The sequence below is a fragment of the Toxoplasma gondii genome, chromosome VIIb (assembly GCF_000006565.2).
Source record: "Toxoplasma gondii ME49 chromosome VIIb, whole genome shotgun sequence".
Classification (NCBI taxonomy): Eukaryota; Apicomplexa; class Conoidasida; order Eucoccidiorida; family Sarcocystidae; genus Toxoplasma; species Toxoplasma gondii.
Window position 1 is genome coordinate 832,646 of NC_031475.1, and position 23,809 is coordinate 856,454.

Below are 23,809 nucleotides of genomic sequence, written 5' to 3' on the forward strand. Positions count from 1 at the left end.
ACGTGTCTCTCATTCTTTCGAAAAGTCGTCTCTCCATCCTGCCGCTCTCTGCAGATCTCTCGGTCTTTCCCCCGTACATCTCTCTCCTTTCCTCTTCCCTCCACTCTTCACGCTTTGCGGCTCTTTCCGTATTTCTGTCTCTTCATCTGTTTCCGTACACTCCTCTTCTCTCGTCCTTGAGCCGTTCCTCGGCTGAAGCCTCAGAGGCGCGTTTTCGCCGCTGCGCAGCCGGACAAAGTTTCTCACTCAAAAGCTTTCAAGCAACGCTTGCCAGTCTCCGTCCTTCAGTTCAGCGACTCGAGTGCGCCGCATGCAGTCGGAGGTTATCCCGATCGTTACTCGAACAGGGTCGAGCTCGCCTCCCGCCGGGCGCTGCGCCACCCAGAACCTCACGCATGCATTCAAAGAAAAAACACTTATCCTCGCAGACATAGACATACATATGTACAAATATCCATGCATGGCAGGTGTACACAAGCATTCTCAACAAACTACATCTATGTACATATATATAGGATATTTATGTGTAGGAGAGCATGCCCCTCTCTCCGTATAAAGGCCGAAACGCGAGGAGGCGTGAGTGGCTTCGAGCATGTTGCAGATCAGCACAGAAAGGTAATACGGAAGTGGAATGCAGACGCCTTTGCTTTCCTTGCAGAACACGAGCAGCAGGGAAGAAGAGAGGAGCAAGAGAAAACGAAGGTGCAAACGCGATTAAGGAAGGACTTCAGAGAGAGGAACTCGAAGAAAAAGGAGACAGAAGACCGACATGTGAAAGAGATACGCGCTCTTAAGCCATGCGCGAGCGTCTTCGGAAAAACGAAAAGCACAAGCTCGGCCTATCTCTGTTTGGATGTCTCTCTGTCTCCACGGGTGTCTCTTTACCTCTTTGTCTGGGTAAGCGTGGATTTCTGCATATGTTGGAGTTTCCCTTTTTTCATTTCGCTAGTTCTGTGGGTGAGGTGATCTGTGTCTCTGTGTCTTGGTCTTTATGTTTCAGTGCCTGGGGTTCTTTCTTTTCTCTCTGTGCATCTCTCTACGTCTGTGGGAGTTTATCTCTCTTTGTTTCTTGTTCTCCGCGGGGACACCCTGCACTCCAGTTATCTTTCTTCTGCGCGCGAAGACGCGAGAAAGCGTCGACAGGCAGATCCAGCGACGTTCGTCAAAGAGAAATGAGGAGAAACCGAGACAAAGACACCGCGAAACTCTGAAAATCCCTTCGAATTCGTCTGGCGCAGCTGGGCTGTTCGCTGTCGCCACACACACTCGGCACAAAAAAGGCGAGAATCTGAGTTATCACGCGTTGCATGCGCACCTCTGTGCATGCAGCGAATAAAAATACGAGATGTTATGAGGTGGGCCACCAAACGGGTCCATACAAACATGCGTACTGATCCACTTCTTTCACGGACATCCACTTATATATATATATATTTGAATATGCGTGAGAAGCCTTGTGCACATGCTTTACAGATCTATACCTAAATTTATATGCATGTATATATATATATATATATATGTATATATATAAGTACCAAGCATCTTGATGTGTACAGGTAAACTGCGCCTTTCGCTTTGGATATGTTTCTGCTTACAGCCAGCCGTTGCGACCCACCCTAGGCGCGCCGAGTCTTTCGTTGTGCGTCGCTGTTCGTCTTCTTTCTCCTCTTGTCCGACGAAGCGCCTCTCTCCCTTCTCTTTCTCCGTTTTTCTTTCCTTTTCCCCCTCCCGTTTCTGTCCTTCTTTAGCCTGACCATTCGAAAGGAGTGAACGGCTCAGGCTCCTTCTCCTCTGTCGGCTTCTCTTCCGCTGCGGGTGCCTCGCCTCTCGGCTCGAGGAACTCGTCTGGGTCGCTGGGCCTGCGAACGAAACGCAGACCACAGTCCACCACCCGCAAATGCATGCTGACATACATCGACGCACCCACGCGTACTTAGACAGCAACAAAGGATGTATATATATATATATATATATATATATATAAGCATATGTATACATAGATATGTATACATAGATATGTATATATGCATATACAAGGACAGACACAGTACGTAGACAAGTACTTCTCTCGCACCTGTCCCCTTCTCGTCTAGTTTATCAAAAAACGCGAAAACTTCGCCTATCCACTGACGCGTCGACTCCAGCCTATCCATTCATTTCAAGATAATACAAATACGCTTACAAATGCGTACCCACGTCCATATCAATATATGTTTATATTTATTTATATATACATACATGTAAATACACCGTAAATATAATTTGCACAGATGCACCTGCATCCACACACATGCATATTATATAAATTATATATATATATATATATATATTTCTGACATGGTGTCTCTTAGAAGAACGAATCCAGCTTTTCGTCCGGGGAAGATCGGCTGATATCTCGAGTTCGGTAGCAGCTGAATGCACTGGAGCTGCTGGGGTAGGACGCGGCAGGGATTCTTCAACTCCACCTGCAAGGAAAACAAAGCAGAGAAATCGACTCATTTCGTTCCAGGACGCCCAACAGCCGCAGTTCGAGCAGCAGCTCTTACACTACGGAAGTACTGAATTGACGGCGCGAAAGCCCCCTCTCAGATTCAAAAATCGAAGCTCGACTCCCCGGCACACATCGCAAAGCCGGATTTCTGCGTTTTCAACAACTCCCTTTTCCGCGGCGCATGCGCTCCGAGGTCGTCGACAGGTCAGCTCTTGGAGGTATCTGAAAATTCGGGAAGTGGAGGTCTCCCCCTTTCTAGACGCAGTCAGTTCGTCTCGAGCGCAGACGCATGGAGTGTGAAAGGTCAAAAGTCACTTGTGTGCGTTCCATCTTCGTCTGCCCCTGAGAGCCGCCCGGCTCTTCGCTCTCTTCTGCCCGAACGGATTCGAGGAAAACCGAGAATTCGCCGGACTCAGGAAACGCACAAACGGAAAAACCTGCTTCCAGGCAGCGCTCGAAACACTGAGACCGGGCAGCGGATGCGACAAACGAGAGACTAGAATTTCGCGAGGAACGAGCAAAGCTGGACACAGACCGAAAGAACAAGACACAGACACACGGACGTAGAAAGCGGCCCGCATAAACAGGCGGGGAGACGACAAACGATCTACATGCATGGAACATTCGAGCGAAGAGGATCAAGAGAAACCAGGGCAAATCTCACGAGAGTAAAGACACAGAAACGACGCTCGACAACGAGTGCGATAATGCGCGTGAGACTTTCTTCAAACCTCTCAAGAGCCTGCGAAAACCATCACGAATAGAGCTTGGCAGGCGACACCGAGACGAGACCGCGAACTCGACACAAGACACGAGACCTCTGTCGGCGAGGAATGGAAAGAAACATTTCATTTTTCTCTGGAGAGACATGGATGGAGAGAAAACAGACATGTTGTGAGTTGGAGAGAAGAAGAAACTGGCCCTCAGGAAGAAGAGAAGCAGAGAGCGAACACTATGAAGAAACATCCAGACAAATCGTCTCACTTCTTTTCCGGTGCCATCCTTGTTCTCCTCCTCTCCTTCCTTCTCCGACTTTTCTCCCTTCTCTGTCTTGCTCCTTCCTTCACTTCTGCAAACAGGAGAAGAAATGACAGGAAATCTACAATCGTGACAGACCTGACGGTACCTAAGAACATGCAGACGAATCTCTCTTCTTGTACTTTACTTATCTTTCTGTCTACCATTCTATCCTGGTCTGTCTAGCTCTCCACTTCAGTCTACCTGTATCTGCCTGCCTGTCTTCGCCTAAGCACCTACCGCCTTGGAGCTATCTCAAAATCCGCAATTCTCTTCATCCTCGTTAACTCTGCAGATGCGTCATGGATGCAAGTCTCTGCGTTTCTCCATTTGCATGCATTTTTGTCTCCTCACGCTGGTGCGAGTGAAAGGTTCCCGCTGAAGAAGTTCTTCACACTTACTTTTCCTCTGAGTCGACGTCCATGGCAGAAGCGTCAGCCTCGCTGCAGAGAAGAACCGACCAGAGCGATGCATGCGAAATCAAAAGATTCACCTTGCAGAACGACTCACAGGTTAGACTCTTTGTCGAGAGAAGACACCGTTTCTACATAAAAAACTGGCCTCTCCTTGCTCACCTGGAAGCATCCAGAAAACATAAAGAAGTATCATACGAACAAAGCCAACTTCTCACTACATGTCTTTACTCCAGTATGCACACATATAAATAAATATATGCACCAAAACATACACGCATATACAGATGCAGCAAGCGCAGGTCTGCTTGGACATGTGGAGATACATGTCGTACATGCGAGAACGAGAGAAACGGTACAGGCAACGAGAGCGAGGACAGAGTCAACGAGGCTTGAAGGGGAGTACAAAACGAGCAGCAATGAATGCGAAAAGTGAGAAAGAGAAAGACTGGAGGAAAAAGGTAAAGAACAGAGAAAAACAAAGACGAGAAGGACAGACTCTCACTTCTTGGTCACTTCAGTCTCCTTCGCCGGCTCCTCGTCGACATCCATGGCTGCATTGGGCGCAGAGGAATACGACAGAAAGTGAGGCCAGTCCAAAAGACGATGCTATCAGCGACAACTTTTTCTCTTTGCCCGCATGGAGAGACCCAGAAACCATTCTGGCCAGGCTCCAAGCCACTCGACTGCGCTTCTTTGTATAAAAAGATCCGAGAAATGCCTGAAGCGAGAGGAACGTGTGAAGAATTGCCTTTCTGCCTGTGCGAAGGACCTCGGAGAAATCAAGGGAGTTCTTTCTTTCCTCTCTGCCAACCACAGAAAGAAGGATTTCCGTATTATCCTATCTCTACTGGTGAAGACAAGAGAAAAGCTGCAGAGGCAATTTTTGTTCCTTGGTGTCCGCCTTCCCCCCCCCACCCCCCCGTCCTCCTTTTGTCTGACTCTCACCTTCGTTTTTTGCAGTCTCCGGGGCGTCCTTTTTCTCGTTTTCCTTCTTCTTCTGTTGTCGGTTGCGCTTGGCTGTGGTGCTCAGCACCGCTTTCATGGTCTGTTTCTTCCCCTCCTTCTTCTCCAAACTCGCGAGCGAGGGAACGTACGCAAATTGGCCTTTTTTTGCCCCCACACACGCCACCTTCCAGCCTGCCGGCACACGCAGCTTGCTCATGCCCTCGAGGTACGGTTCGTACTTCTCAACCTCGGAGGATTCACTCGTCTCCGTTGGCTTCTCTCCCTTCTGATCTGTCGCCTTCTCATCCTTCTTCTCCGCGGCCTTCTCTTCCTTCTTCTTGAGCGCTGGCGCGCTAGAGATGGTGACGCCGATGAGAGCCGAGGGTGAGAAGGAGAGAGCAACCATGTGAATGAGCGGGTACCAGTACCACAATTGAAACGCGAGGCAGAAACCAACAGCTGCTTCCTGCCGCAGAACTCCGCTCGCGGAAAACATCGACGCCACCACGTTTCTTCCCTGAAAACAAGAGAAGAAACCATCCTCTCTACTCGTTCCTCCTCGTTCCTCGCTTTCTTCTCCCTCCTTTCTATCTTCATCCCACCGTGTGTGCTTTCCCTTCTTGTCTTGGTTCATACATTTCGTTTTTCTTCGCTTCCCTGCCTCATGTCTCCTGTGCCGTTCTCTCTCCTCTTTCGTTCATGTCGGCCAACTCTTCTTCCTCCTTCGCGCTTCTCTGCCTTCTACGCTTCTTCTTTCTTTCTCCTGTTCTCCTTACGCCTGCGTCGATTAGACCTGAGGCGAGAAGAGCGCCGAACCTCGCCATCACATCTTCGTGTTTGTCTGCAATCACACGCTGCAGCTGCTGACGGACAGCTCCGGCTTCGCTGCATGCGGCGTCCGGTACTTGCTGCAGAACAAAACCTAGACCGATGAAGGCACCTAATAAATAAAAAACAGAAACAAATAGAAAAGAAAAACAGGAGTGATCCGAAACAAACCTCGATCGAAGAGTCTGGAACAAAACAGCCAGAGAGAAAACCAAGGACAGCAGAGAGGAGATGAAATAATGGGGACCCCGAACGAGAGCCTGGAGCGACGCAGGAAGGAGACTGGAGACAAGAGGAACCACGGAGAAGCAGGCGAGGCTATTTAGAGACAGACAACACCCGAGAGACGATCGACAAGGCAGAAATAGAAGAGAACTTGGTCAGAAGAAAGAAGGGAATGGTAGAGAGACCAAGTCGTTTGTCTCTGTTTCCTCGCGGTCTCTAGAAACGACTTGCAACTCGCCGGTGTAGACCACCGAACCAGATATATATATATATATATAGATATATATATATATATATATATATAGATGCGCTTGTCGAATCACGGCTGAACTGTACGCATGCCACGGTGCATGTCTCGGTTGAAGATTTGCAGAACTGTAAAAGGAGGAGGCCCTCCGTCCACACCCGTTCACAAGTCCTCACTTGTTTGCCCACATCTATTCACACAGGCACACACACGCCTTTACTTGTGCATGCGTCTTTATCCAGTGACGAGCTTGCGCGGCTTCTTTTCTGCGTCTCGGGACTGGCGCCTGAAAGATACTCCTTTTCTGCCTTCCTACCTTGGCGAACGAAGTCTGTGGAGTCGCTGGAAAGAGGAAGAAGAAGGTCGACGACTTCCTTCTGGCCAGTGCCGGCGCAAGCCACGGCGAGCGCGAGGGCGGCGCCGTACCGAACATGCGGATTGAAAGAGCCGCTGAGGATTTTGAGGATTTGCGCAAGCTGGAGACAGAGGAGACAGAGGAGACAGACACCAGCACAGTGGAGAGGCCAGCTGCAGGCGACAAGCGCAGGCGAGAGAGAGAGGATAGTACATGCAGAAGAGAGAACGAGAGAGATGCAGCGAATGGGAGAAACGCCTTGGAGCGCGGGAAGGCGAGAGGGGGGAGGAGAGAGAGACGACGGAGGCAGAGGCGAAGAAAAAAAAAGACGTTTTCTCACCTGTTGTCTGTCCCCGCAAAGGACGAAGCCAAGAGCGATCACTGCTGCCCGCCTCACGTCGTCGCTCACGTCAGAAACCGATACGTGGAGCAGACGGCGAATGGCGCCGCTCTGAAAGGAGAAACGCCGACAAAAAGAGCGAAACACCAGCCTCCAAAAGAAGTTCACTCGGAAACGGAATTCGCAAACCAAGATCCTTCGCAAACAGTCGCACTGAAAAACCGAGAGAAACGCAAAAAGCCTCACAGGAAAGACATCTCAACATCGGAAGAGGGGCAACAAGGCCCCCCCCCCCGAAAAACTTGGACGCAAAGAACCAGTTGGAACGGCAGAGGAAGGAGGTCAAAGAGAGGAAGCGAATATGAGGAACACAGAGCAAAGAAGGGCAAGGGAACAGGGCATGAAGGCGCGGCTCCCCCACAGGATCCGTCGTCTCTCTTCTTTTGTGAATCTCTCGTTTTCACCCTTGTCCGCGCTCTCTCTCTCTGTGTGTGTGTGTAGGCGTTGCACAGAAAGTCCCTGGACACAAAAACGCTTGAGCTGCGCTACAAATCTGGATTTCCTTCCGCGACGGAGAGCGAGACTCTCATAGGAGGGTCAGGTTTTCCAGGAGCTCTCGACTGGGAAGAAGCGCCTCGGCAACCGGACGTTCTTTTCTCCGGTGTCACACGAGCTGAAAGCACACAGCCTTTCTTCGGCTCTGGTGTCTCGTCGCGGTCTCGTCTTCCGCGAAAGAAAAAATAATCGGTTTCTCTGTCGCGCGGGCAGGGAAGCCGCCCTCTTCGCTGCGTTGTGAAAAGCGCCTTGACAGCTTGAGAATCGTGACCGCCTGCAGGATACGATTTGACGGTCTTCCTCCACACCCCCGTTCGCCTTTGCAAAAAGTCCAATGGCTTGAAACGGTCGCCGCAGCCGTTCTGGGGACTCCTTTTTAAGGTGGAGTCGACGGTACGTTGCGTCACATCACGCTGGGCTCTGGATCACGTTGTTCCCAGCAAGGCGTCAAGTTCTTCGACTCGCAGTGGCGGATCGACCGCGACTTTCTCCAAGAGAGTCTACGTTCTTTCCGGCCCAAACTGGCGCCAGAAACGAGTTGCGTCACTTGACTTCTTTCCTACATTGGCAGTGGCGCAGTACGCCATGGCGATGGTGAACATGCCGCCGTAGCGAATAAGCGCGTCGCTGTCCTTGCACAGTTGATCGATCAGAGCGTCTGCCTGCAGAGCAAACATGAACAGCATGGAGAAAAAAAAAGTCTTCGATCTCCTCTTCTTTCCTGCATTCCTTCTGGATGCTTCTGCGTTCTCCTTTGTGCACATCTCCGCCACTTGAAGTCTCGCCTCACGGCGACTCGCGGCGACTCTCGCCTCTTCGCTCTCTCTCTTCCCTTGCGGTTTCCTGCTTTCTCTGGGTCCGCGCTCACCTCTTGCTCCTTTTTGAACATGAGCAGCGCGACGGCGATGCCACAAGCTCTTCGAATTTTCTCGTGTTGGGTGTCTTGCGCGTACGCGAGAAGTTCGTCAACCGCCGCCGCGTTCGAACTCCCGAGCAGCAGCAGACCGACGCCGAGCGCAGCCGCTTCCCCCGCCACGGCGCTGTCCAGAAACAAGACTTGCTTCAACGCTTCGTAAACCTCTGCAAAACAACAACAAGACAGCAAAGTCGAAGAAAAACCTGGGAGCGCGAGGAGAGAAGAGAAGAGCAGGAAGAACACAGGAATCGGAGAAGAATATGCGCGCATGGAAGAAGACCGTGGGTGTAATGGAAAAGAAGACAAGACTGCGACAACACAAACGAGAAGAAAAGAAGATTTGTGAAGGCGAGGCGACTCCTCACCCAGAGACTGGGGAAGGAGAAAACGAAGAGTCTTGGGCTGGACGAGGAGACGCCAAAGCGCGAAGAGCAGAGATACATACACCATGAATGAAGAGGACGCGAGAAAGAGACCGTGAAAGACCAAGGCGAGAGGGAAAGAAGGAAAAAGACGCGGGGTCCTTCACTCTGTCAAACTTCCCTTTTGTCTCCCTTTTGACTTTGCTGTCCCCGTCCCCTGTCGCTCTCTGCAGCCCTTGACGACTTCTCTGCGTTCTCGGCCGATCCGTCAGAAGTTGTCTGGCTTCTGTCCTCCTCGCTCTCTGTTTCAGTCTTTCCCCACCTACACATTTTTCGTGGATGTCTTCTCGTCCGTGTCTCCGTTCTCATTCGAATCTCGTTTTCCCTGTTCCTCTCCCTTCACACTTCACCCAAATACTCCGCTCTTCCTCCACTCCTTGTTCCTACCAGAGTCTTCTGCGTTCCCCATGCAGACGAGACCAAGTCCGAGACAGCATCCTTGCTGCTTCGGCTCGCTGGCAGTGCCGGCGACCTGCAGTTGCTCGAGCAGATAGTCGCGAACTGAGGTGGAAGGCTGGTTCGCGCTGATCAGACCCAACGCGTAGAAGGCGCCTCCCTCACTGTACGGCGAAGAAGAAGCAGCAGAAGACGCCGAGGCAGGCAGGTAAGTCCGCAGCAGCTTCATGCTGTCCCGCACATGACCCTGGAGAATGGGAGAAGAGAGAGTCAGCAAAAGAGCAGAGAAAAAAGGAGACAGGGAAAAGAGCAGAACACTGGAAATGAATTTGGAAAGGAGACGGAGAAGAGCAGGAGAGGCCATCCGACCGGACGCATGTCGAAAAACTAAAAAAAACGAGGCAGTGGGCGTTGAAGAAACCTGCAGAGAAGCCATGGCCGATCAAGGCTACCCCCTCACTCACTCGAGAACGAATTCGCTAGCACCCTTGGACTCTCTCAGCTTCACCTGTGAACCTCAACACGATGAGAAAAGAACTGAAAAGGTGGAACTCCCATACACAAAGTATCTATAGACCGATAGATTTGATTTCACCAAACATAGGAAAAGGTGAAGACAACTAGAGAAATAGATCTATACGTGGATGCTGAGCAAATACGGATGAAGATGTAAAAACGCATGCTGTAAGAGGGAACAACAGGACAATTCTAGGCGGTTTTGCGAGTTGGTTCGGTTTCACATTCTCCAGAAAGAGGAAATTTGTTTTTTTGAGAACTTAGAAAATGCATGCAGCGAAAACTCACCTTGTGAATGACGCCGAGAGAGGCCGTGGCGGAGAAGCGCGCCCAGTTGTTCGCTCGGGCCATCCAGTCCAAATTGCATCGCAGAAAGACGTCGCAGGAGGTGCCTGAAAACAGGGAAAATAAAAAAAGTGGAACAGGACTGAAAGGAAACTGGGGAACGGGAGAAGGGAAGGACCGGACGAAGAGGATGCGACGAGCCGGAAAAAACGAGAGGAAAGACGAGACGGAGACAATGCAACGGAAGAGGAGAGACAGGGTGAGAGGGGAAGCATGCACGCAGCGCCAACGGAGAGAACGAAAAACATGCAAGAGAGGAGAGCAAAAGAAAGATGGAAGGTACGAGCAGAGACGAGAGAACGGGGGAGCAGCGAACGTGAAGAGAAGACGCGCGAGGAAGGACAAGAGAGAAGCAGAGAGGATCAGAGAAGAGCGATTGGGCGACGCCGAGGACAGGAGAAAGCAAGTCTGGTGAGAGAAAAGAAAACGAGGAGACAAGAGGAGACATGAGAGAAGAGAAGTCAGGTCTTCCTACCTGCTTGCATGAGCATGTGACTTAGTACGACGCCGTGGTGGAGGAGAGAAGACCGTGTGTCTATGGATCGCTGAAAAAAGAACCGAAGCATTTCAACGCTGAAACTCTACGCAGTTCTTTTTTTTTCGGCGTCTGAATCGAAGCGACAGTCCTTCCACCACATACACACTGCACATGGAAATTCACTCTACGCTACACCTTTCCAACAAAGCCTTGAACGCACAGTGGAACAAGACTCGAATCAAAGCACGAAGTTCTTTCTAAAAAGTCGAGTACAGTATTCGATTCTCCTCACAGGACCCATGACACTTGAATCGTTGAGTTCTCTGTCAAACTCCAGACGGACTCAAACCTCACATTCTCGCCTCCTGAGCATGAAAAGCTTTACGCCTTTCTAAATTCGAGAGACTCTCATCCCGATCGACCAGAGCAGAGACGCTCGAGTGAGACATGGAAGCGACGGCAGACCCATTGACACAGGCAAAGGAACGACACCAACAGAGACAGAAGGGAAGTGAGAGAACGCAGAGACGCCGTTCAAAGCTGCATCGCATGGCGACAGGAAACGGAGAGAGAGGAACTCCAGGAGAAGAACAAGCCACAGAGACGCAACTCCAACTTGACAGTGCACAGAGGACGCAGGAAACAAGTAGAGCAGAAAAGACACGAAGGACCAACTGTAGAATCACAATCAACAGCGAACCGAAGGGAGGCTCTGGGAACTTTCAAGCCTGACAGAATGACGACTTGTTTTTCGAGTTCCTGAAAAATGACGAACCTTGTAGAGGTCGAGGAGCATCAAGTCCGTGTGGTTTTCGCGCTGAAGGAACTGGTTGCTGAACGCCGTCTGCGCTTCTCCACTCAAAATCGACCTCAGCAATTTCTTCTGCGTTTACACAGGGGAACAGTGAGAGGCCACAGCTGCCGAACATCGACGAACTGCAAATGCAGACTTGAAATGGAAGAATCCAGATCCTGTTTTTTTGGGCAGCTGCAAACCGTTCGTTAGTGACGCTCCATTTCGCGAAGAAATCTTTTTTTCGCACTGGAGCCTCTTGTCCGTAGACAGAGACATCGGGGTGGGCCTGGCAGATCTGCCGGCGCCTAGTCTTTCCTGCCCGGAAACTGCGGCTTCAGTCTCAAAACTTCGCATTTTTTTCTTGCGAAAAACAGGAGAAAAGACGCAGAAAGTAGAACGAGCTACCTCGGGAGGAGACCACAGAAAGTGACAAGAACCGAGAAGAGAAAAGCGACGTTCTGTTCTGGATATCCCGCAGGCAAAAACCGGATCAGATTCTCGCACCATCAACGACATCTCCCCTCGCTGGTTTTCCTCGTTTCTCCATCGTCGCACCTCTGAAGACAGTTCCTACCTTCTTTTCCGCCTCAGTTTCTTCCTCAGGATCCTTCTTCTCCGCCTTCGTCTCCTCTTTCTTCTCTTCTTTGTTCTCTTCCTTCTTCTCTGCGTCGGGGGCTGGGGCATCGCCATTTGCTGTCGAGCGCTCCCCGGACTCTCCCGAGTTTTCTGGGTCGCCTGCGGGAGCCTCTGGAGCGCGGAGCAGCGGGTGGTCCAGCAGAGCTTGCTGGAAAGACTGGTTCTCTGAAAGGAAAAAAAACGCTTCCTCTGTTCTGTCGTGGTCTCATCCTTCGCCGTCGTCCGCGGCCGCAAGAACTCCTCAGCGTCGGTGCTGGAGCTCTTTCTACCTGTCTTTTGACTGCGACGCAGCCTCGCACTAGGGACGAACGAGAGCATCCATTCGAATCCCTGCTTCCTTCCCTTTCTTTTCACTTATCCCCTTTCTTTTCCTTCTCTTCTCCTGCCCACCTCTCTCCTTCTGCTCTTTCCCTCCAAACGTTTCTGTTTCCTCCCTCGCCTTTCTTCTTCATCCCCTATCTTTTCTTTCTCCCTTTTCTTCTGTTCTCTGTGCGTCATACCCATTTGCAAGATGTCGAAGGCTATCTGGGATGCCATCAGAAGGCCTTCTGCGCCAGACGACTCCTGGAGGAGTTGGTGGAGAATTTCGGCGACGCGGCCGCTCGCGTCCTGCTCAACCAGACAGCGACAGAGACCCGAGAAGAGGAGGCCTCGGACTTCTGCCTGCTCCTCTGCAGAAAGTTTCTGCGTGCTCTCGGCGTCGCCGCTCGCGTACACGGGAAGGCACTTCTCGAACTCCGCAGTCAACAAAGATATAATTTGAGACCTAAAATACTTGGAGGAAATCAGCGTCTGTACGTGGTCCAGGCAGTACTGCAGGGAAGGAGAGAGGAACGAAAAGAGAAGACAGTCTAGCGTTTTTTTTTAGAAAAAAAACAGTGAAAAATCCATGAATATACATAGACTACTCAGGAAATGGACCCTTGGTGACTCGACAGTGTGCTGTGAGGCAGGACGCGAAAGGAGAGCACATGCACGCAGCCGTTGAAAAAAGCGAATTCTTTCAATCGAATTCTGGCAACATGAGGTGGACGGGCTGCATGCCGAGACGGGGGGAAAAGGAGAAAGATGCTCGGCGTCTCTCTCTGCACAAGACCCGCGACAAATTCCAGCCCGAGAAAAAATGCACTTCTGAGAGAAAGAACTCAGCACCAAGAAAACTGTAGATCCACGATCCATCAAACAGATCGTGGAGATACGTAAATGCCTTCTTCCGGACAAAAATTCCAACAGGTCTTCCCCTTTCCGAAAAAAGCAAGAAAAGCTGTATGACCTATGCACATCCAGGGACGCGCGTGCGTGAACGCAGATGCGTCCACTTCCATACAAACAGCTATATGGAGATACACATATACATACATACATACATACATATATATATACATATATATATACATATACATATATAAATATATGTGCATCACATGTACACAGAAGTATCTATACAGATGGTTATTCGAACATACTTGCATATGTGTACAAGCGCTGCATAGGCACACGTTCGTATGCAGACACAGGCATGAAACCACATACATACATACATACATACACATATAACCATACATTCATGCGAATGCATTCATATATACAGATACATTTATATCTGCAAACAGATATACGCATATAACTGCGAGTGAGCGAATGCTAGAACGGAACAACCGCGTCTGGAGTTCGATGTGTTTACCAGCATGAGTTGGCACTTGGAGTTCGGCTGTGTGGGGGGGAGTGCGATGGCCCTGGGGGAGTTCAAGATCGATTCGACGAGGTCGAGTCTCCGCGCGTCGAAGGCGATGCCGAGAGCGTAGGAGGCGCCTTCGCCATGCTCTGTGCAGACTTCCAGCAGGCGCCTGACGACGCCCTCCACTGCGTCGTTCAGAGCTGCAGAAGCTGCCGCTGCGAGCGAGAAAGAAACACACAGAAAAACTAAGAACAGGAGGGACGAGACGACAAAGATCAAGAAAGCTGATCAGGAAAAAAGGAAAAACACGAAAGGAAGGCAGTGCGCAGAAATGGAGCAGGCAGAAGCGAGAGAGGAATCGAAAAAAACGAGAAAGGAGAAGAGAGTCCTAAGTCGAAAACAAGCGATCGCGGACCTTCTCCTGGATCAAGGACGCACAGAGGCGTATCTCAACCACAAATGCGAAAGACAAATGCGTCAAGTACATGCAGAGCAACGCACAAAAGAGTGAACATCCACACACACGCAGACATATCTGTATAAATATGTATAAGCAGATCCCTGTAGGGACATATCTGTATAAATATGTATAAGCAGATCCATGTAGGGACATATCTGTATAAATATGTATAAGCAGATCCATGTAGGGACATATCTGTATAAATATGTATAAGCAGATCCATGTAGGGACATATCTGTATAAATATGTATAAGCAGATCCCTGTAGGGACATATCTGTATAAATATGTATAAGCAGATCCCTGTAGGGACATATCTGTATAAATATGTATAAGCAGATCCATGTAGGGACATATCTGTATAAATATGTATAAGCAGATCCATGTAGGGACATATCTGTATAAATATGTATAAGCAGATCCATGTAGGGACATATCTGTATAAATATGTATAAGCAGATCCATGTAGGGACATATCTGTATAAATATGTATAAGCAGATCCCTGTAGGGACATATCTGTATAAATATGTATAAGCAGATCCATGTAGGGACATATCTGTATAAATATGTATAAGCAGATCCATGTAGGGACATATCTGTATAAATATGTATAAGCAGATCCATGTAGGGACATATCTGTATAAATATGTATAAGCAGATCCATGTAGGGACATATCTGTATAAATATGTATAAGCAGATCCCTGTAGGGACATATCTGTATAAATATGTATAAGCAGATCCCTGTAGGGACATATCTGTATAAATATGTATAAGCAGATCCCTGTAGGGACATATCTGTATAAATATGTATAAGCAGATCCCTGTAGGGACATATCTGTATAAATATGTATAAGCAGATCCCTGTAGGGACATATCTGTATAAATATGTATAAGCAGATCCCTGTAGGGACATATCTGTATAAATATGTATAAGCAGATCCCTGTAGGGACATATCTGTATAAATATGTATAAGCAGATCCCTGTAGGGACATATCTGTATAAATATGTATAAGCAGATCCCTGTAGGGACATATCTGTATAAATATGTATAAGCAGATCCCTGTAGGGACATATCTGTATAAATATGTATAAGCAGATCCCTGTAGGGACATATCTGTATAAATATGTATAAGCAGATCCCTGTAGGGACATATCTGTATAAATATGTATAAGCAGATCCCTGTAGGGACATATCTGTATAAATATGTATAAGCAGATCCCTGTAGGGACATATCTGTATAAATATGTATAAGCAGATCCCTGTAGGGACATATCTGTATAAATATGTATAAGCAGATCCCTGTAGGGACATATCTGTATAAATATGTATAAGCAGATCCCTGTAGGGACATATCTGTATAAATATGTATAAGCAGATCCCTGTAGGGACATATCTGTATAAATATGTATAAGCAGATCCCTGTAGGGACATATCTGTATAAATATGTATAAGCAGATCCCTGTAGGGAGATCTATGGATGTGCACACATACGCAGATTCACGAATTCGAGAGACGTCGAGAACGCACCGTCTTGGTCCTCTTCCATGTCAATTTCTGGAAGCTGCACAGACACCTGGCGACCGGCTGCGAGCTGCTGAGGCACGAAGGCGCGCTGTCCATTTCGAATGAAAGTGTCTACGCACTCCGCTGCAAAAAGAGAGAAAAAACGCATCTCCAAATTTCGAAAGAACTCTTCGTCTTGTTTCCTTCCTGCCTTCTCCTCAAATCGTCACTCGGCTTCTCTGCACTGCATACATGCCGAATCCCTTCCCCGCCTTCGCAAAAACAGACCTGTCACCTCCACACGTACGACGCTCCTTCCTCCGTCATGCAAATATAAGTACACGCGTAAATGTTCATATACATTCTACATATACATATATATATATATATATATATATGCATATAAGTATAAGTGCATGCACACCTATTTTATTTGTATTCGTACATACATATTTAAATATATATATATATATATATGGTGTATATACACGAAGAAAGACCGTATGGGATACTTGCGACGATCCGTGGTTGACGTGCTTTCTCCTGTTTGCTACTAGGGGGTGCAGCCTTGGTGACCCAGCAAGCGTGGAAGCCTACGAGCGGAGAGAAATCTGTTCCGAGACAGAAAGCTTACCGAGCATGCGTTGGACGTAGAGAGACTTTTGAGTGATGTCGAACCAGTTTCCGGAGCCCAGAGCGAACTTCAGCGCCTCTCCGTACTCCTCCAAGTGGAAGTAAACGCGACTGGCGATGAAGCCTGCCAACTGCCTCTCTGCGAAAGACTCGTCTTCGTACAACGCCTCGCTGCAAAACATCAAAAGAAAAAGTGAAAACAAGGCACAAAGCAATCCTCGCACCTCACCAACATGCCAGGCCAAAAATGGCAACAGGATACATATATATATATATATATATACATTTAGGCGCAGATGGAGTTTCTTCTGAGCATCTCTCCCATTCACAGACCCATCCCGTGCGCATCCACTGGCAGTCCTCATTAACCGCGCATAAACATACAAATATATATATATATATATATGTATGTATATTCCTGTAGAGATCCACGGATTGGTTGTGTAGTCTTCGAGAGTGGAGAGGCTTGCGGAGTCCAGGAAAGAAGAGAGGGCAGGCACTTTCGAGGAGAACGTTGGGAATGCGAAAAGGAGCGTGTAAAAGAAGCAGGAAGGCCGCCAAGTTGTGCACATGTCTTCACTCTCTCTGAAGTGACCATGGACACCGGAGAGCCATTCTGAAGAACGAGGGGAATCTCTCTCCTCCTCCTCCTCCCTTTCCTTCTGTACCTGCCTCCCCCCCTCCTCCTTTCCTTCCATCTCCCTTTTTTCTCTCTCGTTCCCTCTGTGCTTCCTGTGTGATTTTTGGACGCACATATCTGCGAGGTAGTCTGCAATTTCAGTCCACCAGACGTCAATCATTTGGAGGAGGCGGTGAAGGGATGCAGCTTGCAGGGCGGAGTCTCGCTCGTGGAGAAGCGCGAGGACGCCTGCAGCTGAGGAGGCAGGAGGCGCGAAAGCCATCGCGGCACCCAGGCCAGCCTTTGGAGAAGGCAGTGGCTGAGCAGTCACTGCACCTGCCGACATCTCTGCGAACGGTTGCGCAGGTTTAGGAGCTACACGTAGACACTCTAGCTAGACCGAGCGGCGCGGGCAGGCAGAGAGTGGGGGCGAGAGAGAGTTTCGAAACGAACTTCACGACCCAGAAGGGAGGCATCTCAGTCCTGCAGGCGGCCAGGTGTGCAGTCCGGCTTTGCCGTCCGTTTTTTTTCGTGAAGACCCAGAGAGAAGACACGCTCAAGGCGAGGCCGGAGCGCTTTCTTCTGGGGGACGAAGAAGCGTCAGGTCGTTGCGGGAAATCGCGGAACGTGAGGCCACAGCTGTTTGAAGACGAGCCTTCTATCTCGAGGAAACGAGCGAAGAAAAGATCGCTGTGTCCGGTAAGTGTGGAGAGACTGTCGAGACGGCTCGAGTCTTTTCTCTCCTCGCAGCGGCCGAGAAGACATGCGCGCCGGCGAGGAAAAGGAGAGGAGGCAAGTTTGGACGGTGCGTCTGTCTGCTGAGCCGGCGGAGCAGTGTTCCCCAGAAAAGCTCGTTCTCCAACTCAAATGGAATGGTCAGGAGGCGGAGGAAAGACCGGCGAAGAGAAACGGGTCGGAAAGCCGTCCAAGAGGCGCGACCGAGCACGTCCACCGTTTGCCTCTGCAACGTTCCGGAGGGAGGAGGCCGTCTCTCCTGGGGACTGGAAAGTGTCGAGAAAGGGCAGACAAGGCAGGAAAGGAACGAAGGCAAGGGGCAAAACAGACAGGAAATGGTGCATCCGGAAGACAAGGAAGGAAAAGCCGACAGAACAGGTCCCAAGGAATTCATGTGTATCCAGGAAGCAGCGCTGTTTCTTTTTGTGTAGAGAAAAGACGCGCGCGGACACGCGGTATACGCCTCGCACTCCTACCGAGCGGAGGAAAGAATTGGACATGTGTCTCCAGAGATGCAAAAAGGAAGGCAAAGAGTGTAACCTCACGGATCCAAACATGCTTTCTCGCGTATTTTCGCCTCCTAGACGCCAACCTGAGATATCCGATGTCTGTTCACCTTCTGCCCCCCTTCATCACGGCGCCCGTCTCGTCTAGAGAGACCAGACGCATGGATATCAGCTGGATCACGAAAAGACTGTCGCGATTGAGTCAAGAACGCCAGGATTTTTACCTGTGGACGTGTTCAGGTATAACTACGGTGTATTCCGTTTTATGGAGAGCATTAGAATTGTGTGTATCTAGACGTATCCTGGTTCTTACTGTTCAGGTGGATCACACGGCCAGAGCCTCTCTTTGGACCGTTAGGTTTGGTCGGGTGTACCAGCTTTTGAGAACGCATATCGGCGTCAACGCACAAGGCGAAGGAGTGTGCAGGGAAAAGAATCCCTACGTTCGTCCGCCTAGCAGCAGGGTCGTTACCACCACGCTGCCAGCACCCTCCTGGGCGCCCTTAATATGCATAAGCTGGACTGGTTAAGCCGAGTCAACCAAGACAAAGAAAGCAGATGGGGAAACGTAGACAAGCACTGTTACTCCCGAAGGGGATTCAGGATTTGAAGCGGACGTCAACAGCGGCAGCAAGTGAATAAACACTCGCGGACAGTACTCGAGTTCACGTGCACCACGCAGCTGTGACCGGGGTTTCGACTGGTCGAGATTTCCAGAGAAGAATTCACCTAGTAAAAAGCCACTCCAAGCAGATCCTTCTCTGCGGAAACGTGCATTATACCGTACTACACGCCGTAACACTAGAACGTCTCGTACGCCCTCGAACTACACAAATTCCAGTCGCCAGCGACGAAAGGAAAGGTGGCTCCGCATTTTACTCCTAACGTGTTCGTGCCGTTTCTACCCGGCAGAGGAAATTCCCTTCGGAGTTTTCAGCCTGGAAGCGCATGTTGTGTGTGCTGCACTCCTTGCATTGTCTGAAACTGTACGACTTGTGTACCTTGAGCAGCCTTGCCACAGGCGCCACTGTGATGCCGGAGGCTGGAGGCGCTTGGGAAGCGTCGAGAACGCGGAATCGAACAGCAGCTGAGTTGGGCCTCCCGAGAGATGATGGTTTGGTTTCAAAACAGTTCACACGTTATGAAAGCTTCTGGCTATTCGGCAAACAATACGTGTTGAATATCGAACCTCCTGACAATACTTCGCGATACCGCCCGTCCAGTATGCCAGAATGCATCTACCTTTGTTTCCGTCTATCGACAATACGTTGTGTACCGGTACTCGCTATATCTGTTTAGCATATCTATTTCTGTCAACGGTCAACCGGTCTTCCTCATGACTGTAGAGAACTTTGCTTTAACCAAATCGATCTGCGAAACCGATCGATCTAGACCCGCCTGTGTGCAGGGAACAGTCGCGACCTGACCCTAGATGTCTCCACCGATCAGTCGAGAACTCCATATGTTTGTTCCTCTGCCTGCCTCCTCGCCTACAGACTTCCGTAACCACGATTGCTCTTCTTCGCGTAGTTTCCTATTCTGCACTGGTGCTCGCGTTGGCGGTACGTGGATCGAAGCGCCACACCCAAAGACGCGAACGCTTGCTCTTGTGTCGACAACACCTCTTCGTGAGTTCTTTTGGTGACTCACTGGATTGCGCCAGCAGGCCTGGTTGCCACGCATGCGGCCTACTACCTGCCACACTGCTCTCCCACGTTCTGGCATCGCTGCTTCTCTACACGGGCGAGCCTTCTCTTCGAGCAAACGTTTCGACGCACAACTCTATTTCTTTCTCGTTCGCTAGGCCGCATGCGGTGGACAGGACACCTTTACTACCATAGTGTGCCCTGAGTGACGAGTGCAACTGCTTTTGCCATGTCGCGGCTTCCCTGGCGGCGATGACGCATCGGCCAAAGAGCACGAACGTGTGTGTGACAACTACCACGCGGAGGTGGAGTACGTGCTACCGGGAGTTGGCAGATCAGCCGCTTTGCTGTCTTGGGCTACTTCAAGAGAAGGTTCAGAAACCGACACCTAGGTGCGCACATCCATATGTGTATTACACATACATCCATATGCAAACGCGCATGCTCCGGGCGCCATGCTTGACCGTTACTTGTCGTGTGGAAATACAGACAGACGTCCACGCAGAACACTTGCGCAAAAAACGCGTCGCGAGCGTCACACACAGACACCGCCTGCAGGTTCACAGTTGACTCGTCTTGTCCCTCCCTACTTCTGGTTCGCCTCTTTCTCAGCCGCCAACTTCTTCTCGTGCTTGCCGACGTTCTTGCAGTCGCGCAGAGCCTTGCGCAGGGTTGCGTACGCCATGAACTTCTGCTCCTCCGCCGTGATGGCTCTCGGCTGAAAACAGGAACACAAAAACAGCCAAGCCACGGTGACAGCAAAGACCTACAAAAGCCGACACGCACTTTCCGGTGGAAACACTGCCTCGCGAGAGGGAAACAGTGAACTCGATCCTCGAGTTGAAGTGACCAGAAACACTGGACACAGAACGAGTCGAACGCGTAATCATGACAGCCACAACTTGGGAACGACGGACACGACGTTATCTCTCTTTGGAGAATCGGCACTTTTTCAGCATTGCAGAATTCTATCTCGATCCTCAAGTGAGAGCAAAGACGCTCTCAGTTCAGCAAGGACGCAGAGAATCAGGTCATCATCTGTGCCGACTCCAGTTCCCTCGGACAACTGGAGGCCAGACACTTTTCGGGCATTTTACGAAAACTGGGAAAGGCAGATATGCGAAGAAAACAGACCGCCGCAAACATGGCAAGAGCGCGTCCAGAAGAAACGCACACTTGAAGCCGGTAGACCAAATATGAAGGCGCGAAGACACCTGTCTTCACCGAGCATCTTCAGCACCACAGAGGAAAGTCGATCAGCACCCTCACATCGGCCATACGCGGTGCGTTTCTCGAATGTTCGACCGCACGACACACATACTGAATCAACAGATCATCCCCCAGCATTTTGGAGAGCCTTTGGCGAACTCAGGTGCATGCGGGAGTCCACTGCGGTCCCTCACGAGGACACAGATGTCATTCCGAGATCGGTTCAGACGAAGCGTGGGCAGTTGTCTTCCCCCTGAGCGAATTTAACCAGACGCGCTTGATGGCACGAGGGATCCCGACTGAACCCGGTGATCACATTCAACAGGTCGGTTGCTCTGCGCGCGAAATGTCGATCCTTCACCACATCGACGCGCACGACCGTCAACATGCGCTGAGAAGAAAAGTCGAACTGCGTTATTCCGCGTGCTTGGGAAAAAGCAGCTCGTGCCACAGCATCTTTCGTAGATGATCAGTTGCGTTTCGCTTTTCTCCTCTGACTGTGAAAGGCGAGAGCGACTGCCCACCACGAGCGCTACACTGCACAAGTTCACACCGCGCAGCAACGACCCGCGACCCAGAAGTGTACGACTCGAATCGCTGCGCAGAGACGTTATTCGTGACTCTTCCATTTGCTTGCGTACCTTGCAGCGCTTGCTGGCCTTGGGGATGGGCATGGCAGTGCTGATCTTGACGTGCTTGACGTTTTGGATCTGGCTCTTCGGGGTGTCAGCGGGGATGCCAGCCAGACCTTTCTTTGCCTTGGAGCCTCTCTGGAAGAGGACGAGCTTTGCGAGGTACGCCTTCAGGCGAGTCACGTTCGCGTTCAGGCTCTCGGCCGACCGGTTGCGGCGGCGGTGGTCGACAGCGACGCCGATGGACAACGCGACGCGCGGGCTCAAGCCGACGGACTGCAGCAATGCAACAGAAAAACGCACAGATGCAGTCACATTCACAAATGTAAGGCGACCAAAAGAGCAAAAGAAGAACTGGAGTAAGAAGCACCCCTTCGTGTGCTGGAAGGCGGCGGGACCACGTCCAAGGCACAGGGCATGGCTCTTGTGTGTCGCGTATATTTTTCGACTTCCCGCAGCAAGGTTCGGCTGCGACAAATGCAGAGCGCTATCCAGTCGGTAGCTTTTGAAACCCCGAGGCCGAAATGAGTGTGGGTGTTTTGCCATCCAAAAGTGATATTCTCACTTTGCCTCGCGTCATTTTGGGTTCCGCGTGAGCGTGGAGCCAATCCGGTAGCGGCAAGGCCGATAGAGCGAGCGCTTACCTTCAGCTCCTCGAGGGTGAAGCCCCTTCCAGCACGGACTTTCAGGTTGTATCTCTGTGTGGGAGGGTGGACAATGGGCCTGAGGAGACCAGAGGGAACCACGCCGAGCTTGGCCGCTTTCTCTTGGCGACGCAGCCTGCGGCTCTGCTTCCTGCCTGGCTGGTTAAACCAGGTCTTGACGTATCTTTGCCACCATTTGTGGAGGTGGACGTTGGGCAAGACGTTGTTCTTGGACACCATTTTGACAGAAGAGAAGCAGACGACAGAAAGAGACTGTTTTCTCCAGGAGATCGCCGGAACCAGCAGATGCTCCGCCGATGCTCTGCCACTGCAAACAGAAGCACACAGGACGGGACAAGAAACACTCGCTTTATCTTCCAGTCTACGAAAAGACCCTATCCCGCCTTTTCATTCGCTTCCAACCCCAACAAAACAAAACGCATGTACAACGCGCGAAAAAACCGTCGATACGAACCGCGACCCTCGTTGGAATAAGGTCATTGCGCGAGAGACACCAGGAGGGATATTTTCCAGCCCAAGTGAGCACTATCGAAAGAAATGCATACACAGAAAGCCACTCGACTGGTATAAAGACACAAAAAACTGAATGTAGTGGAGAATGTGATCCTCCAGCCGCGCGAGAGAGGAAACCCCACTGAGGCGTGAAACACGGGGTTCAAGAACTCGACTTTCTCGCGCCGTACGCGTAACGTTGCGACCCCTGCTCCTATTTATGAATCCGCAAGAACCACCGAGAACAACTAATGAGAACATTCTGCATTTACCACTCTTAAAAAATGTCCTCTCCGCCCTGGCCAGGGGGCCCTAAAATACAAAGGTGAAACCGGTGAGCTAGAGTGAACAGGGACGGGGTCAGTGGAGAATCAGACACACAGTTGGACGGAAAACTTCCGAGACTAGGGGGTTTTCAGCGGAATAAACGGGGCTTCGAAGCTTGCTCTGTCGGGACCTGGCCGCCAAAGTGCGGGGAAACAAGCAGCACTTGCAGGGGTGTTGCAGTGCCGATATCAACGAAACAATGGAAGAATTGAATGTTCTAGTGTTGCCTTGACCTCCGTCGAAAAATTAAGCAAGTACTACGGAAGACACACGGGCGGAAAATTACCAGAGTCGAGCACTACTAGAGCAATCCTCTCAGGCCACACCCGTCGTCTCTCGGCAGGAAGGCGCCGGCCAGGGCAGGAAAAAAACTATGACCGAGCAGCAACAGAGGGGCGAAGGATCCCGCTTTGAGACTTACAGGTGTTGCGTCCACGACGCGGAAATTTGGGAGAGCGAAACAGAAAGAAAAAGGAGAAAATTGTCTGGGTGCAATGTAGAGCATCCGTATGGGGCACCCCGGAAAGCTGTCGAATTTCCCTTTCTTTGCGCAAGTCTTGCCCCCCCAGCAGTTACGCGGCGAAACAGAAGCAGCCTACTCCCGCAACGGAATATGCTGCTCTCATCCACCCCGCGTGTAATGTCACAACGCATGTTCTGGGGTCGACTTAAAAAATTGTGTAACCCCACACTGTCTGAGCTCAAAGGCAACAGGGACCAGTGTACGCTGATACTTTTCGTGAAGCCCGTGTCCACTTGCATATAAGCCGGTGAACTG

The 23,809-nt window shown here is 50.4% G+C and overlaps 2 protein-coding genes across 2 annotated transcripts; both read right to left on the reverse strand.

The window, feature by feature from the left end:
- Nucleotides 1-1,738: 1,738 nt before the first annotated feature.
- Nucleotides 1,739-17,165, reverse strand: TGME49_263060 (Proteasome/cyclosome repeat-containing protein; the record flags this gene model as incomplete). Its single annotated transcript, XM_002365365.1, has 21 exons — nt 1,739-1,859; nt 2,338-2,465; nt 3,476-3,560; nt 3,910-3,951; nt 4,427-4,475; nt 4,870-5,386; nt 5,646-5,809; nt 6,486-6,645; nt 6,865-6,975; nt 7,983-8,081; nt 8,288-8,499; nt 9,145-9,400; nt 9,958-10,061; nt 10,490-10,559; nt 11,268-11,375; nt 11,863-12,089; nt 12,425-12,737; nt 13,609-13,817; nt 15,592-15,711; nt 16,202-16,371; nt 16,954-17,165. 21 exons carry the CDS (start codon nt 17,163-17,165, stop codon nt 1,745-1,747), a joined length of 3,471 nt encoding a protein of 1,156 aa, XP_002365406.1. The 3' UTR covers nt 1,739-1,744.
- A 2,870-nt stretch (nt 17,166-20,035) lies between these two features.
- Nucleotides 20,036-23,793, reverse strand: RPL13 (ribosomal protein RPL13; the record flags this gene model as incomplete). The annotated part of the gene is made up of 4 exons (XM_002365364.2): nt 20,036-20,424; nt 21,557-21,823; nt 22,192-22,519; nt 23,453-23,793. 4 exons carry the CDS (start codon nt 23,791-23,793, stop codon nt 20,293-20,295), a joined length of 1,068 nt encoding a protein of 355 aa, XP_002365405.2. The 3' UTR covers nt 20,036-20,292.
- Between the last annotated feature and the right edge of the window lie 16 nt (nt 23,794-23,809).